The 18,878-nt window shown below is 46.1% G+C and overlaps 1 protein-coding gene across 6 annotated transcripts in view; it reads right to left on the reverse strand.

Moving 5' to 3' along the window:
• The window catches only part of ARHGAP40 (Rho GTPase activating protein 40), a 42,538-nt gene that overhangs the window by 23,451 nt on the left and 209 nt on the right, over nucleotides 1-18,878 (reverse strand). Inside the window, exon 2 of one of the 6 annotated variants that reach the window (XM_027812024.2) lies at nucleotides 18,195-18,306. Coding sequence is in view for 3 of the 6 variants with exons in the window: in XM_055722717.1 (XP_055578692.1) it covers nucleotides 5,292-5,389 (98 nt within the window). In the remaining 3 variants the exon portion in view is untranslated. Of the gene's footprint in view, nucleotides 1-5,291; nucleotides 5,536-13,411; nucleotides 13,607-13,657; nucleotides 14,056-18,194; nucleotides 18,307-18,878 lie in introns of those variants that run through there. The other 5 variants (XM_027812022.2, XM_027812023.2, XM_027812020.2 and 2 more) reach the window with 5 other exon arrangements.

An 18,878-nucleotide genomic window follows, 5' to 3' on the forward strand; every position in this document is an offset into this window, starting at 1 on the left:
CCCAGCACTGAGCTTCTCAAAGGATCCCTAGCTGCCTTAACTACCTCACCGCTTGCTCAACATCCTTCCCTCATTGAAATACCTCTCGAACAGATGAATAAATAAAGAGGTTCCATCTCAAGCACTTCAAACAGAACAGAAGGTGACAAGTGTAAGCCAAGAAATGGAATTCCTTTAATATTGGTTCCAGAAAAAGCTAAGATGAGAAAAAGGCAACGGGAACAGAATAATTAAGTTATACAAGGCAGCCCTTCCATACAACAAACACCTAGTTTTTAAAGACATTTCCAAAGATCTGGAGCAAGCACAAAGGCCCACATGAAACAAAGAAACAGATGGAAGGAGTCTGAATTAACCTAAGCGCAAGTTAGGAGCAGCACACCAAGGCACAGCATCATAGCAATTCAGACCACTAGCAGGAAACACAAGCACTTTTGAAAGAGGAAAATATAATAAATTATTCTATCAACTGGCTGCAGCATTTTGACAGATGAAGACACTAAGTCAAGGAACAAAAATATGTTAGCGTCACAATATGCACACAACTTACCGGCTTTCAATTTACTTCAAGGTCGAAACCGACTGATGGGTGGTACTAAAGCACAAGATTAAAAGAAACAAACAACAAGGTCTATGTGGTACAAGTCTGTCTTCACGTTGCTTCCAAGTTCCTACCTTAAGCAAGCAGCCTAAACCGAAATGAAGAACGGTGTAGTTAATTCTGGAGACAAATAATGACCTAAAGATCAGCCCACCACAGTTCATGATGATAGGTTTCCTTGTTTAAAAATCACATAGTAGGAAGAAGGCATCCAGAAGCAACAGACAGAAGTATTTGAAAAACTGGAGCAAAATCTGAAGCAGTAAGTCACATATCTATAGCTATATATATATATAAAATATACATAACTATAATACAGATACCTATAATATGTAACTATAATATAGGCACCTATAATATGTAACTATAATAGATATCTATATGAAATATAGATACAATTTGTTCACCGAAAGTATTGGAAGTTTAAACCTCAGTCTTGCAAAGGCATCAATGCTAATATAAGAACAGGTCCCTGTATTGAAGAAGTCAAACAGCTGGCTGTCAAAATCCTACATGAAGTACACATAAGTGGCTATTTCATCCAGACACACAGAATTACACAGAACTGTATTCCCAGCACAGATGGCAAATTTATCCAGGAGATGCTTTGTGGACAAAAGCTCCACAACTTTTCTACCAAAGATCTAAACCAAAAGAAAGCTCTACTACAAAACTTTAATGCCTGCCTTTGTTGCCCTTACAATCCCCCAGATTTTGTACACAAAGCACTACTGAAGTTTACTTTTAGGAGAAAACTGAAAAGCACATGGCTGCTTCACATTCCTTGGACCAGAGCATAAAAGCCAAGACATACAAATTATCAAATCACCGCAGCAGCAATGAACAGTAACTCACCCAATTACTCTTACCATGCTTTACTTTCCCTAGCTTAACTAAACAACTAAAGAGCCAGAATTAAAGCAATCTTAGAAGCAGGCTGCCACTGCTGCCATACATCTTGGAGTACCTCTAACCATTGAGGATTTGCTCCTATACCTAGTAGTTTCACCAAAAGCATGCCCTACGAGAAGTCACCGTGCCTTTAGCCCAGGCTATGCCATACAGTGCTGCTGCCAGCCGTCACTTATATTCACATAGAGGCACTTTATCAAAGACACTGCACCCATGGGACAGCACACTTGAAGGTCGGTCGGTATAGCACCAGCAGGAATAGCGAAGACGTCACTACTACAATTTGCTAATAAGATTACAGCTTGTTTTCAGTAACACAGCAATCAGTTCATCAAGATCTTCTATTATGCAAGCAGCTCAGGGAGCAGCGTCATGTAAGGTTGTTTTGAAGAAGCCTGTTCTGCAAGTGATAAAGAGGACGTGCCAGATAGCTCCGCATGCGTGGAGTAATTCGTACTCCACACAAGCTCCAGCTTTCCCCTGCTCCAACAACAACAAAGCGCTCCCCAGCTTCTGTCCTGGCATCCCCAGCGACGCCAGAAAGACAAAACAGCAATCCTGTGCCCAGTGCTTTGTGGAGGGAAAAACGTGAATCCTGATGCCTGTGCACAGCTTAGCGCCTCCATCATTTTCTGTGCTGGACGCGAACTCCAGAGGTTACCCCCGCCACAGCACTGGGAGTTTTAAATAAAACATAGGTTATAACTTACCCGACAACAAGTGCTTCTATCAAAATATTGAAGGGCAGAGAAACTCCATCTCAACATTGCTGTCTCAGGCCTTCATCTGGAACAGATGTGCCTGCACTGGGTCTAATAAGTGTCTAAAAAAGCAGCTAAGGGGTAGCGAAAGCTGCCTGTAATTACAGATGTGCCTGGAGGTGTCTCAGACCAAAACTCAGGGCAGAACACACTGGATTGGTAAGCCCATGCAGATACAGCCACATTAAAAATATTCAAAGCCACGTTTAGCTTAGTCTATTAGCTGGGTGTCTGTCCCACCATGCCAGGGTTTGTTCTGGCTGCAGAAGACATCAGCCACGCTCTCTGTAAGTGGCCTTTTGTTTCACTGTAAGGTCACTGCAGACGAGGCTGCTGTTCACTTTCCCTGCACCGGCAGGGTAAGCCAAACAGGAAAGGGCTTTCGTTGACACGGAAATCCGGCTGCGGGAAAGGGGTACCTGGCCAAAGCAAAGCTTTAGTAGTACTGCCATCTTTAATGCAATTACAAATTGATAAGCCTGATCTACGGGATGATTAGATGAGAATCATTAATTAAGAGGTGGCATTCCCATCTCTATTTCCAACCTCACACACTCCACTGAATCCACAGTCATCTAAACACACGGGCTTCGTCCATCCAGCAGCCCCAAGGACCTGGGCTGCCATTCACATCCCACCTATTGGCACAACACCAGGATGCCAAACCCAGAGACCCACCAGCGTGGGGCTGCAGACCCCAGAGACCCGCCAGCTACAGACGGGGGCTCCCACATACTTGCTCTTACCCACTCCTCCTCCTCAGCTCCCTGTGGCTGCCGCGAGGCTGAGCCTGTGCACAGGATTCCCACCAAGTGGCAGGCAGGGACTCGCTGCCCTTCGGTGACTTGGCTGTCACAGCCTGTAGCACACGCTGCCCGGGGTTTTGCCGAGGCCAGAATGAGTCAATACCTCCCAGTTACTAAACGCATCCTTAAAACATGCTACCGTTACGTCAGACAAGACGCCCTTACTTCATTTCCATCACTGCTGTGACTTCAGGCGAGATGCTCAACCTCTAGGGACCTCAGAGGGACAAAAGGGGTGAGGGACCACAGGGCTTTCAGAGGAAAGGCTGCTAAGTGTGTCTGAATCCTTTATAACAGGCTGTGAACTTACGATTGTTCATGAACGCAAAGGCTTTTTACAAAAGCAGGTTCACACATACTAAATATTTGTTCTACAACTTCATTAATGTTGAACTTGGAGTAAAATCAGGATGACAGGATTCATTTTTATTTCTTCTTGTAGCCCATTCTACCAGCTACACCATTACAGCAGAGAATCAGTAATGATAAGTTGCTGCTCAGCTGTATGGGAACAGGAAAAAGACTTTGAAGAGGTCACCAAGAGTAACTCGCTGACCACAACGTATGGAGGGGTTGCGAGATGTCCTGGCATCCAGCTATGCATCCAGCTGTGTGTGAGAGGTTTGGGGATGCAGGAAGACAGGAGGGACAGTCATAAGCTCCTTGCTTGGATTTCTCCGGTAAGAGTTATTACACCCAGTGCTTGGCTATTACATTGCCATAAAAAGCCTGCCCTTGGTTAAGATTTATAACTATTTTTATAACTAATAACCAGAGCACTGCTGGCAAGCCCAGAGCCACCAGCCCCAGCCACAAGCCACCTCAGGTGCCACAAGCTTTACAGCACCGAGAGGAGGAGCACGAGGGAGGAAGAGCTGGCTCAGCAATGGCTTTTTCTCAGCGGTGCTTTGGAGGCATGACACCTTCGCTGCCGGGTAAGCCGGAGTCTTAATGGGAACCAAACGAGCATGCCACAGTTACTGCTGCAAAAATAAACAGTCATTAAAGTCAATTAATTAGAAGACCAGGATGGCTGGCATATCATCACCTTATTGTATAGGCATGTTTTAGGTGGCTTAGCTACACATATACATAGGGGATGCGTTTCACCTGCTGGTGAGTCCTGAATGAACAGCTGCCCGTTGCCAGTTTTTAACTAGGAGTTAAATATTTTGGTAAATGTTACTAGGCAAATTTGGGGTTCCTGCTGCAGTGCCTGGCCACAGAGCTGTTTGGCACCAGTATGGCCACCGGAATTCAACTAACTTGTGTGGCAAAAACCTTAGAGCTGTTACTGAATATTTTGATTTTTACCAAAGCAGCCCTGCAATACTCAAGGTGTTAGTCTAGTTCTCTTACACATGGGTAATTTTAAAGTAATTTGCCATATCATTCCTGTGTCAGTCCCCTTAAGATTATGATTTTTTCATATATATATATATAAAATTTTTTACACCTCAAATTTTGACTAGGATCTTTTAAATACTTCCTTTCTTGCTTCTACACACAAAGTAAAAGCAAACTAGGAAAAATGAGAAGCCAGAAGCATGAATATGGGAGCTATGGTTAGAAACTAAATCCCTGTGAGTACATACACACAAAACCAACAGGTTTCGTTTACTGCAGCAGGGAAACCTTCTGAAACTTGCTGCAACATCTAGGCTGAAGCAAATACATGTTAGATGAGTCTGAAGTCACCTAGCATCCAGTAAGCACACACACAGTACTGTGTTTGTCAAGCAAAGTAGTGCAGTTTTCAGTTCTATCTTTTAGTACGCACGCTTTGCATGATATTTATAAATAACCAGTTCTTAACCTTCGTACAGCACTACAAATCACTGAACAGCCCTCAAACCCCGTGACCTGCCAGGGCAGCATTACCACTGAATCACAAGGGAACAGCCTGCATTTTAGCCCCCCTCAGCCACACATGCACCCCCAGGTCCCACTTCCACAGCTTGCTGTGCTTGCCCCAGTTAGAGAGTGAATTAGGGGAAAAAAAGCTGGGGGGGGTGGGGTGGAGAGGGGGTTAGTAGGCTTTATTTCAGGATCAAGGCAGTCGCAACACCGTTTTAAAGAGCATGTTATAGCCTGCTTACCTCTGGAATCTTACCTTCTTTCCACCTACCCTGCCTTGCCTCTCAGCCCTGCCTTTGGCAGGGAGAGCGGCCACCCCCCCAGCACACACACCCCCAGCACCCCGCTCTGTACCTGCCACTGCTGCCTGGCCAGGCAGATGCCAACACCACCCAGGGCCTGGGGATCCCACTTCTGGCCACCCCGGAGCTGCACGTGCGATGCTTGTCCATGTCCCGATGGGAGAAGAGCAGCAGCCAGCCTGGCCGTGCCCCTCTGCCCACGAGCCTCGCGGCTGATAACGAAGAGCTGCTCCTTGTCACCCCCGCGGTGCTGACTGGAGGCCCGTGAGCATCCTTCTCCTCCCTCCCCGCATCCACCCGCCTGTGCGGACAGAGCAGGAGTGGTGTAAATCCACCTGAGCCTTCAAGGCAGCAGTGCCCGCGGCTGAGCCGCCCACGCCTGGGACGTGGGCTGAAGGACACAGCCCACAATCAGCATCCTGCGCTCGGAGTAAGCAGAAAATAGCAAAGAGTTATTCCCAAGCCTGGGCTGAAGCTGAGGCTTGCTAAACATTAACTCAAGCCTCAGCTGCGTGAAAAAGTAACTCCCAAAAGCAGCACCGGGAAGGGGGAATCAAACAGCGTATTTGCTCCTAAAAATTGTGCTTCTCTGAAGTAAAAGAACATGAAGAAAAGCACAAAGTATCTGCCTGGGGATTTGAGGGGGGCAGCAAAAACCATGAGTGCTTATTAAAAAAGCAGATTCAGTGTTTCCTGCCATAGTTGAACGATGAGCAAATCCCAGCTGGGTGTAAGACAGTGGTGTTGAAAGAGCAGCATAAACCCATAACACCCACAGAGAATATTTTGCAAGATCCAGATCCTTCTCTAAAACCTCATCAACCAACCAACAGACACACGAGCAAAGGGTTAAAGCCAGCAGATTCCCCAGCCACCCCTAACAGGTTTTGTTCTTTCCTTGTTACTCCATCCACTAAACCTCCTTTCACAAGAGGTAACTTCCCTCTCATTTAACATTCACTATTTTTAATCCCGAAGTCAAAGGGACAAGTCATTTCTTTAAAGTTTCCTTAATGAAGGCGTGCAAAGCTTCTCCAGCACAGGTAATAACCCTGCTCTGTGTTTCCAATATTCCCAGTAAGACTGGATGTATGGCTCAGCCTGCCCTGCCTCCAACAGCTCAAAGGGCAGCAGTAGCTATTTTAGAGACAATCCCTCCTAAAAGCCTGCGAAGAAGCCAGCTCGGTTTTGTTTCTTACCCCTTAACACAGCTATTTTTCCAGCCACCGCTTTAGCCCAGCTGCTTCCACCCCACCCCACGAACGCGCAGCCAACCTCCCGCGGAAGGAACGCTGCCCGACTGCCCGAGCTTCGGTCCCCCGGGGCAGGTAGAGGGAGAATCTGGGATGTTTACAACTCTCCACACTAAGTATGCAAAAATATTAATGGGAATTTCCCCAACCCCTCAATCTCTTTTTCTCCTTACCCTCAATTCCTGAAAAATTTTATTCCTCCCCCCAAAATTCTGGACACTTGTGACACAAACCAGGAGGAAAGCCCGCCGGCGAGAAGGAAGGTGGGTCTTGCTCCAGGTAACTGAACGTGGCTGTGAGAAAGCTCCTCTGCCCAGCCGGAGCTCGAGCTGGCTTCCCCCGTCTCGCCCCGGCTCCCAGTACACCCGCTGTACAGTGGTGCACAGACATTCTGTGCTAGATTTCTTAGATTTCTTATATAGCTTGTTCACTACAAGTGGCCCTAATGAGAATCCTAAGGGATCAAATTCCAAACTCGGGTTATCCATTTAGCTCGTCCTATCAGCTCCAAACCCAGGCAACCTGCAGAACACACCAGCTTGTGAAATTCAGTTATAACCAAAGCTCACCACAAAGCCACAGCTTTACAACAGCACTGTGTTATCCATAGGCAGCAAGCACATTGTCATAGAACAGGGTCAGAAGGGACCTTAGAGATCACCTAGTTCCAACCCCCGCCGCGGGCAGGGACACCTGCCACCAGCCCAGGCTGCTCCAAGCCCCGTCCAGCCTGGCCTTGGACACTGCCAGGGACGGGGCACCACAGCTGCTCTGGGCAAACCGGTCCAGTGCCTCACAACCTCACAGTGAGGAATTTCTTCCCAATATCTAATAATAAAAATTCATCCAATAATAAAGACCTTAGCAAGGTGCAAAAAGCAAATTAAACCAATTCTGATGCTTTTATTCAGGTACACAGACAATGGTTGCTGCAAAGCTACATCAGACAGAAGCGTACATCATCACGTGTGACCACCCAAACTGCCCAGGGCTGGAGACATGGGAGGGGAGAGCAAGGAGAGATGACAATGAGAATATCTACAGGAGGAAACGTGGCTGCTCTAAGCTTTGCTGTTTTTACAAACTCGGGAAAGCGTTCTCTCTGCCCAGGGAGCACCTAGCCTTTCCAAAAGCCTTCCCACCAAGTGTGCCTTGCCCTGGAACAAGCAGCTGGGTGTCAGGCCATCCCTTCTCCTGGACACAAAAGCACATCTAAGCTGCCAGTACTGCAAGTAGACGGGCACAACAGCCCACAACTATATTTCTTTTATTTTCAGCTACGTTCCTTCTCATTACATTTGATAACTTCAGCCAGCTGCTTGTACTTTTTGACTCACAGACTTTCAGACAGACAGGCTGCCAGTCCCTCATATGAGCGAGCTTCATCTTCACAGGTTTCTAATGCAGCAGTAATAATTCAGCCAGGCTTTTTGCCCAACTGAGACAATTTTAAAGTATCCAGAATGAAAACAGAATTCTTTAGTAATATATTCAGCTTGGACTACTCATCTAAAGCAGTACACAAGCACTACTGAAAGTTTAAGATCTCTGTGGATAATAACAGCTGCACTACTACCTACAGCCTTTCAGACTCCTGTCTGGACTTTGGTTATTCATATTATTTGAGAGAAGCAAGCTTATTTCCTAGCTTGGGAGGAAAAAAAAAATAAAAAGAGGTGGAGGAATAGGACATGAGGCCAGCTGAGTCTGCATTTTCAGACAAAGTGAATCAGGATAAATATTCCAGCTCTAGTTTCGAGCTCTCCAGCATGTTTCATGCTCCAGGACAGTCTTCCTGGCGTCATTAGAGATGAGCCAAGCTCACTAGGACGAGATCATCTGGATCACAGGAGCTGAATCTTACTCAAATATGGAGACAAAGAGACGTACCAATGCTCTCAGCAGCCAATTAGTTCAAATGAAATCACTGATACAGATCCAGCGCTGTTATCATCACAGCTCTAATGCACAAGTTATTTCTGAAGGTATCTACACATCCTGCCAAACTGACACAACTTGGCTCGCTCAGTAAACCTAATATTTTTCAGGACCAAAAAGGAGGGGGAAAAACTTCGAACATGCTTTTGGATAATCAGGAATTTCAGCTGGGCAAAGCAGGTGCTGGCTGGACACCTAAAGACTACAGGAATTCTCTGCCAGACCGCAGGGATCCCAGCAGGCTGGGAGACCTGCCTCCAAACGCTGCCTGACAGAGCTCAGTGTCAGTGCAGTCAGGTCAGCTTGAACACAACGTTCATAAGCTGCATCACAAGATGCTATGGCAGCATTATGTTTTTCAAGTATCCCCAAAGTAATCTGTTACCACGAAAACCAAATGCAACTAAAGACATGGCAATGTGAAGTAGAGAGGAAGAACATGAATGTAGCTGAAAGCTCTGTCATGTAATTCTTTTTTCTCCAGCAAGTTTATTTTTACAGAGTACACAGTATTAGGAAAGCCTGAAAATAATATATCCCCCCTCAACCCCATCAGATAGCAAGAAAATCCTCAAGCAGCGTTACCTATCCATCACATGGACCCATTAAGATTAAGAGATTATTACAGTTTCTGAGTCACCCAGGCGGTGAGATTACCCAAGTCCCAGCTTGTTCCCAGTCTGCCAGAGAGGCAGCACCCAGGCCGCGGCTCGGGGCAAGGTGCTCCATCACAACCGCATCTGGCTAGCAGACAGGGCTCCCAGCAGCCAGCCCCGCACAGCCACTGGCTCTGCTCTGCCCGGAGCCCGGGGACCAAACAAGCACCTCCGGGCTCAGCAGCTGTCAAGCTACAGCCACAGCAACGCTCAGCCCCTGCAAAGTGCTTCTGCCCGTGACTGCTTCACAAGGCGAGACCCAGTGTGTCAGCCTGCTGGGAGGGACACAGGCATGCCCAGGGGAGCTGGGGTGTCAAGCCCAGTGCAAGCGCAGGGGTGAGGCACCCCCCTCCCCGACTGCCCAGCATCGCCCCGCGACCCTTCCTGCTCTACCCACACCGGGGTGGCTCAGACCCCACGCTGAACGGTCAGACCTCGCCTTACTGTAAAACCCAACCTGCCTGCGGCCGCGAGCTGCACCTCAGAGCACATCGTCTGCTTTACTGCACCAAAGCATCGTAACAAACAGAGGATTAGGACTTCAGGCAGCAGACAAACAGCAACAACAGATGCTCCTTAAGATGAGATTGTTTGTACGCAGATGGCTGTTAATCTCACATTAGAAAAAAAAAGCACCAAACCCAAACACTGGGCAAAGGAGGGATCCCTGGTATCTGGCGGGATGCGATGCTGTAGCAGGACTGGCTGGCTGGCAAAGCCAGCACCACTTCATCACGTTTGCATAGGGCCAGCAGCTGTGAGCAGCCATCTCCACCAGGCAGGGCAGAGCTGCGTACACAGCTGCCTCAGCTGCACGCCCTGCTTCAGTGTCATGGCTTGGGAGAGTGAAAGAGGCAGGGGGGTGCAGGGAGGATAAAAAAAAAATTGTATACTTCTTAGACACAGATGTATATTCAGATAAGTGAACTGCAATGTTGCTTAAACCTAATTACTACTGTAAATGTAATTTAAACCACTCAAAACATTCCCCTTGCTCAAGGAAGAGCTGTAACAATAAGAGGAAGCACTAGGACACAGCAGCTATTCTTAATACTCAAAAACACTTATTCTGATGAATAACCAAGACTTACTAATTTAAATTGAATATGTTTCTGCCTCCTGGGCATTTTCAGGTGGTATAAAATTATAAGTCTTAGCAGGTTTCCAAGAATTACCTTGTTTACCTCCTTATTCAAACACGTGCCTGATACCTACCAGGTACCGTGCCATGCAAAACTGTACCTTGCTGGACACTAAAGGCAGAACGAAGTGACTGGCACCAGACTAATAACCAGCAAGCTGCTTGTTCACTTCCTTCAAACACCGGGAGCTATTACCACTGCAACCAGCTGACTAAGTGCCATAAATGCCTTCTAAGGTGTGATGGGAGACAGGCAGATGGGGCAAAGGATCAGCAGTCAGTGCCCTCCCGGGCTGCAACAGGTAACACCATCTCATGCCAGCCCAGCTGCACCAGTCCAGCTCACGTGGGACTGGAGCCCGCGCTGCAGAGCTCACCTCCAGCACCCCCTTCAAGGAGCACTTTGCACCTCCTTAATGTTCACAGAAAAAGGAATATGCAAGAGCTCAAATTCCCAAGCTCACATCCCAGCCCATTTTGCAAACCCCATTTTGATTTTTGCAAGTTGGATTTTCTGTTCCCTTCTGGGAAATGGATGGCGCAACAGAGCTACGGATAAGACGAGTGTCAGAAATGGATTATCTTACTCTGCTGCCCCAGTTCTCAGCCCAGAGACGTGATAGATTAGGTTGTCATCTTGTTTATTTCCTGCACCGTAATCACAAGCAGCAGGATGGGCTCCATAGGCTGAAACCACTGTGAGTCAGTGTGTTTTTGGGCATCCATAAGAGTTACTGCCCAAAGAATGCCAAACATCCACTCCTGAAAGAAGTCATGCCCATGGCACGGCCCCACGCTCAGTGCAGAGCAAATGGTTTGGAGCTACCAAGGGTATGAGACAGCTGAACAATAGCTGCTGATAGCTTGACTCAGATAAGCTATCAGGGAGGATGGTAAGACAGGGGGAGGAGAAAAGTAGGAGTGACTGGTCATAGCTACACAACTAAGCTATTTATTAAATTTAAAAGTGAAACACCTAAAGACCAGAGTGCGGACTAAGTACAAGTGCAGTTTTCAAACCAATGTCTTGTTTAGGGTTTTTTTGATAGGTTTTAGTATCTTACAGTTTTAAAAATCTCTCCAGAAGTTTTTATGTTGGGTCAGACTGGCTGAAACTACTTCAGAGATCAGGCTGGAACCCCTCTGTGTTATCGAAGCTTGTCTTGTTGAATGATTGCAATAAAAACTAAATATCTAAATACTCTGAATTCAAGATCCAGAGAAAAATACTTACTAAATAGGTCCCCACACATGTGGGTGTAGGGCATTTATTTGGGGATGAAATGCCCCCGTGCTCATGTGTGGGTAGGACATCCATCTGCCTCTGAGCAGGGGAACAGAACAATATCCCCTCTCAAAGGGAGCGGTGTTTTTACAGATCCCGATTGCTCAATCAAGTACTTCCAAAAATAAAAATAATATGTAATGCAGCCTAGTAGCAGAAGTTCCTATTTAGCAGTCAGGCAATAGTAAGTGCCAATTATTCCACTCATAAGCAACAGTTGTGCTTGTACTCAAAAGTCTCATCATTTATCCTAACACATTTCTGTTCTGCTTTGTCATCTCTTTAGCAGCAACAAGCCCACATCACAAGAAAGCCAAGCTTCTCTGTGCAGGGAGATTACAGGCAGCCCATAATTTGTATTTACGGGCATTCTCATTTGTCCTCTAGAAGAGAGCTGAGACAGAAACAGAACTGGGCTGCTGCTTTAAAGGCTCAGAAGTTAAAAACTCAGCTGTCACTATTTTTGCTACGCTGGCACCCTGCTCTGAAGTCACCATGCAAGAGCTTGTCTGTACTAGTTTTGTCTATAAACGACGCAACAGCTGGAACAAAAGTGGTTGAGATGCTGAACCTGATTGCACAATACAGCTCACAGCTCTTACAGAGCTACTAGGAGTCAAGAGGTTGTTAACTCATTAGAAGAGGGCTTGTTTCTCCAAAATATTAAAGACAAAGTTTAATCCCACGAGTCTTCATGAAAACCAGGATGAGAAGATTTCAGGCATCATCTGGGACTTAGGGGCCAATGAGGGGATACAAGAACTTGCTGCAGACATTCCCGAACAGCTTTGTGGTGCAGGATTTTGAGGAAGAACACCACAGGGCAGGGTGAGGTTAGTGGTGCAAGATCATCTCAAAGGTCAGTCAGGGACCAAACTAGTGCCTGTAAATCCCCACATGCTGTTTACTCTTGTATAAAAACCCACTGCTGTAAATGCGGGGCCAAAGAGGACATCAGACATACAAAGTCTCAGGTATCAATGTCAAGTGATGTCGCAAGACAGATTTTTATTTTTCAGTTTGCACCTGGTGTGCAAGTTCAGAGTAATGGAGTGCAGTTGCAAAGGAAAGAAGATGACACCAGTTGATCATCCACTGAATAAGCACTCTTGAATCCAATATGTTAAAAAAGAAGAATTTCAATTCAGGCTCACAGGCGAGTTGAAAACTGCAAAGATTTCATAGAAGTAAATCTAAAGACACATATACAAGCAGACAAACTATAGCAACTATGTTTTACCTCACAGCTTTAGTTAGTCTGATGAACTCTTGTAACCCAGCTGATGTTCAGGACTGTATGTTTTAACCAGGCTGGTCTAAGCAACTAAACTTTTGTACAAGGGTCCTTTTCTGACACAGGCATCACTTGACCGGCTGCTGACGCAGCTCCTGCTCAGGTTTTGGCCCACACACAGCTAACGCTGATAGAGCTCAGTCTGACCTGTGCTGGGAGCAGCACCACTGGGCTAAAGCAAGAGCTACATGTACACCAGGTACAAGGGAAAGGGGGAGATAAGACCTGCCATCCTTGCAGCTGTGCAAAAGCAACTGTTGGGCAGTTTCTGGTAAGACTGAAACTCTTCAGAATTAACTGGAACAACCCGCAGGAATGGTAGACACCAGACTTCCACGATGGAGGATGTAAGCCCATCACCTTACACAAGAAGCTTTCAAGCTGACCCATCAGCATCCACACTGCTGAAGCTCCCAGGCTTCCCCCTGTGATAGTTATACAGTGACAGAGGAGGAAGGATAAGCATGCTCACCATCAGCTGGGAAACTGGCTTCCTCATAAGCACGCGAGTTAGTGAATTTGTGAATCAATGAAGCAATGAATTAGAGAATGAACAAGCTGCACAAGCCCACCAAAAGAGGACTGAACCCTTGTTTGTTTCTTACCTAATAAGCTCATGCAATAAAGTTGGACTCACAGTGTACATCCTCCTGTAACCTTGGAAAGGTCCAAATGAACCGTGACACTTTACTACTGTCAGGAAAAGTACTGGTATAGGGTGAAACGATATTCACAAATCCCCAGCTACCAACAAAGCCGCAGCTTCTTGACCTTTATAAAGACTAGTTTTTCTTTCCCATTTGCCTTGTTAACTATGAGGTAATGCTAAACCATTACAAAATTGCACAGACCTCGCTAGCAGAGTTCAGAGGAAAGCCTTGAAGCAGCAATTCCTGGTCCTACTTAGAGATTTACTTCCCAGTTAGGCTTTCTTTCAGTTAACACATCATTGCAGCTAGAATAATCTTCGCAAAAAGCCGTTCTCCAAAATGATTTTTCCGGGATGTGTGCTGGTATTTAATAAAGCCTTGAATTCTTGCAACAATCCCAGCAGCTCTGTGCTTGCTCCAAACTTTTCCTGGCATCCAAACATCCGGCAGCTCCCTGCCTGCTTTACGTTGGCCAAGAGCGTAGGAAGCGCTAAGTGAATGAACTCTGAAACTCTTGGACTAGGAATATCGTTAGGAGGACTGCTCCCAGGAGGTATCCTTCCTCTCCTGTTAGTCAAAGGAAATGCTCCATCTAAATACAGCTGTTACCTTTATCTGCTTTGACCCTTCTTATGCAGAAGCTGGAGTGAGTCCAGGATTCTGGAATATTTGACCAAAACAACAGTATCTCGGATCAGCTGCAGGGATGTATATATTGCAGCCTTATGTCCACCTTCCGCTATGAGGCATGCAAGGATTTCCTTCCACTGTGTCAGCCCTGCTGTTTTCAAACATTAACATTGTCTGAGCTTTACCTTGACCAAGAAAAACAACTTTCATCAGCAAAGCTGTATTTATTTGTTGCCTAAAGAGGATATCCTTCCAGTTCCATTATACATTGGTCACCTGCTATGGACCTTGCAAGAGTTACAGGCTGCTGTTCCCTCAGGAGCTTTTACCGGCACCCTCAAGGCAAGAAATACTGTTTCCATGTCCAGTGTTGGTCACTTGGTTAGGGTTGTCAGGAATACCATCAGGCAGGAGAAACGGGGGTTCAGGCATTGCCAGCACGCTCAGCTGTGTACAGAGACACTGAGAAACCCGAGTGTCCCCCAGGACCCCCGCATAACTGTGAATGTGGCAGCAGTGGAGAAAAAGTTTTGAATGCAGTTGAATGGCAAGAACCATCAACAAGACAGCCTCATACACCAGCTTCAAAGCCATCACACAAAGTCATTTTCCCAAACCAGCAGAGCTACAAACAGCCCTCCAGATGCCCGGCACCCCAACACGCAGCCTTCCTTTCCTCGTGTGCATGCTTTCTGCACACACCACAGGTTTACCGAGAACTGAAGGTTAAGTTAAAATACATCTGTTACACCACCTCCTCTGGGAAACAGGCACTAACTGACCTCACCTAACTCAGAAATGAGCCCTTGCAGAGAGAAGAGTGCAGAGGAGGGAGTGAAGACTGCTCTGCATTTGTGTCATTCCACTGTTTCTTAGTTACAGCGATATCTCCCATGCTTCATTAGGTGACCCGGGCAGGGATAACTGAGAAGTATAAACCAGTAACTCCTGGTCAGGAGCCCGCTGTCGCTGATTCATTAGTACACAGGCTGCCTGCTATGCTACTGTGGTCGAGCTGGCTCCTGCCCCTGCCCTCACTACCTCCCTGGGCAGCCTCTTCCCAATATACACGTGGCAGTAACATGTCGACACCAGCCTCCACTGCTAACCCCAAGCCCACCATCCTAGAAGGAACCTTCTACAAAAGGGAAAAACAGGACAAACTGATAAGTACATCAGTGCCCCAAAATCAACAAACAGTTCACCCCCTGGAAGTGTGCTTGGGTCTCAGCCAAGCTGGACGCCGAAACACGAAGGTCTCGGCTGTATGTTGTATTCAGGGTCACTTCCTATGCTCAGGCTCCACCACAGGACGGGAGTGTACCTGTTCATTGGACATCTCACAGACCATAATCCACAGTGATCGATTCAAGTAGCCAGAGACATTGCAAGTTATCATAGATGGACAAAATTTCATACTATATAAAAACTAAACAACTCTCAGGCAACTAGTGAATTAATAATAGGCTTGCCAGGCATCACACGTGAATATGAGGGTCCTGACACTTCTCCCTCTAGCAATTTGAGAAGACATGAAAGAAAGACCAGAATATTATTTTAAAAGGTCCTCCAGTGCGGGTTGCCCTATTATTTTGCTGTATGACAACAGCAAGGTTCCCTTCATACATAGCTAGCACCGAGGATTTCCTGAGAAAGATCCTCATTTTGTACAAAAGACCCAAATTTTGCAGCCAGCTCAATGGTACAGGCACTAGCAGCACAGGGGCTGACGGAATAAACTATGCAGATGGAAACAATTATTTAGGAGGGGAAGGACTCCTGCATGCATGGAGCAACATCTCACTAAAACTGAAGCCTCCCACCGACACATTCCAGACCCTTGGAGTAATCTGCTTTGGGGAATATGCTTTAAACTACATCAGCATTTGTATATCTTTCTCCAAACTCCTTTGCAATCGCAAAGCACACTCCCCTGCAAACTGACCTAACAGTCTTACCAAACAGCAACAAATACCAGAAAGTATTATAAACATCTGAATCTAAAACCTATTTAGAGGCCAAACTTTTCAAGCAACAAGCTCTGATTTCAGACAAGCTTTTCATGATGCAACACACCTGGAAGGCCTTACCCACACAATTAATGATGCTGCAGTCAACAACTTCTGCCCAAAGTCCATGGCATAAAATAATGAATAAATCATACAGGTCATATTTGATGTGTAGAATATCAAAGTGCTTATATAACTCAAAAATCAGGTTTCTTAGATAAAAACAGAACTACAGAAAGGAATAGCACTAACTGATTAGCAATATCTAATTAAGGGTAGTCCTTTCAAAGCAACCACATTAAGAATATTTCATATACGTTGCAGGAGAATAATAATCCCAGCAGGTTTCAATTAAGACTCACTGCCATATGGATTTTACATCTGCAGCAGGAAGGCTCAAACACCGTGTCACAACTAAGACATTTTTATGTCTCCAACTGAAAGCACTTAAACTGCTTGGAATAGAAGCATAAGGGCCATAACATCCCTAATTAAGCAAATAATTTGCTCAACTAAGAGCCTAAAAGACCTACTAAGCTAGAATATACTGTATTCTTGGTCATGCATTTCAGCCTCTAACTTTTAAAGAATACGAAAAGCTAAGAGTGCTGAGCACGTACACTTGCAACCATTAGCATCCCCCTCGCCCAGCCAAAGGAGAAGACCCCAGTGCAAGCCACAAGGATTTTTAATGAGGCACTAAAGGGATGGGGGGCCCTTTGCTGCGAGCAGAGAAGGGCAGTGCTCCCTGGAGCCGTTCACATGCACTATCACAAGCACAGGTGAAGGGCTCCTCAGGTCACCACCTCAGCCAACCTCCTGCTTAAAGCAAGATCAAAATGGAAGCCCAGACCAGGATGCTGAGGGCTTTGGCCAGTTGGGTCTTGTAAAGAAATGGGGTTTGTGGCACCTCAGCCCAACACTGCCCTGTACTCGCAGGGAGGGATGTTCTTCTCTAAGGCAAGCTGGACCCTCACCCATTTCAATGTATAAAGCTTTGAAGAGTGACACGATTCTCCATCCACCTAATCAAAGACGCTATGTACTAGAAAACAACACTTATGGGTTTTTCCTTTCAGTATCAGAAAATGTTTTAATGAAGCCAAGAGCTACGCTGCGGCTGCTGCGCCCTCTTGGGGCACACGGGCCCACGAGCCAAACCAAAATAGCGAGAGTTATTTTTCTACATGCAGCTGGACCCAAGAACCCCCATTCCTATTTACTAAAAACACATGTGGGCCAAGTTAAATCATCCCATGACTCGTCCGGGAGAGGGATGTAAACAGCCACAGCTCACCCAGCTGTTACCAAGAGGGGGCCCGCTGACAAGCTGGGGATCCCAACGTGCTGCACGACCTTATCCCAAAATGCTGTGACATACTGCTTTCAGACATGTTTATCACTTAAATCCATCAAAACACATCAGGTCACTAGAGTTTACACTAGGTTAGGGTTTGGGTCTTTTACCAACTTCTTCCAGAGTTTTGGGCTAAGGGGTACCTAGGTTTTCCGATGTACAATGCTTCCCAATGGAGTCTTAATGTTTAACACACCCCACCCCTGTAACATGCTGGCAAAGTAAATGCTTTACAAATAAGAAGGTGGTGGTGGGGGAAAAGATTAAGTGATGTGCAAAAGGTCACAAAACTTCTACGGTACAGTTTGTTATATAGACATGCAGGCTTCTGTCTCCCAGGAGGCTTAACCTGAGCCAAAAGAAACTACCAAAGTGCAGTTCTCACTCATGCTGTGCTCATTTTTTTGGTTTTTTGTTTGTTAGGTTTGGTATCAAACTTTTTCAGCTAAGAAATCTACACACTTGCTACAGTATCAAACTGCCCTGGGACAGAGGGTGCTGGATGCAAATGAGAAATAATGCTTTGCACCAGGTGAACAAGATATGAATTAAATCCAAAACTATAAAGAAAGCCTTCATTTAAAAAACAAACCTAAACCACGTACTTGCAGTCACTGCAAACAATCACACTGGCAGGAGCTCTACTACAGTACCCGAGTCCACAAGCTCCAACACTCCTGCCGACGCCCAGAAAACACCTTCTGCACACAACAGCAAACAGAAACTAAAGCACAAAACTCACCGATGCTACTCAAGCGCTTGCAGACTACAAGGCAGCTGAGAGGCGGTGCTACATTCGCACCGTGAGCTCCAAACGCTCAGCAGAGGTAGGCACGGGGGGCAGGCATTTGCAGCTAGAGTCAGGGAATAACGTGTTTTAACAAAGGTGGACCACAACACGAGGTCTACACGGTTCAAACGGAGTCCCCACGTCCGCAGGTCTGGGCCCATTCTCCAGGTCAGCCTCACACATCACCAACCCCTCGCAAGAAGCACAGACCCACAGCAGAACCAGAATGGCCTTTCCACTCTACCTTTACGCAAATCCCCACACAAAAGCTTTACTCTCAACTGCCAAATATTTCATTGTGTGTTATTCCTCATAGCTCAGAGACAGAAAACCCAGGTGTAAACCACCAGTGCCACCAGCATAGCTGTGGTACTGGGGAGCTCTGCAGGAACTAGCAATCCTTACAGTAGGTTTCTGAAGCAGGTTTTGTGCACTGGCACCAGCCTCCTGTTATTCCAGTGCCACTGTACGGGACAGACAGCCAAGACTACAGCTGCTCTGGGTGTATTTACACTATTTTTTTTAATTTTTTTTTTTTAATTAAATGAATTAAAAATCTAATAAAATAAATTTTTACTAAAAACTACCCAGGACATGCATAGATATATATATATACACACACATACACACACAGAG

Source organism: Falco cherrug, chromosome 10 (assembly GCF_023634085.1).
Source record: "Falco cherrug isolate bFalChe1 chromosome 10, bFalChe1.pri, whole genome shotgun sequence".
In the NCBI taxonomy this organism is placed as follows: domain Eukaryota; kingdom Metazoa; phylum Chordata; class Aves; order Falconiformes; family Falconidae; genus Falco; species Falco cherrug.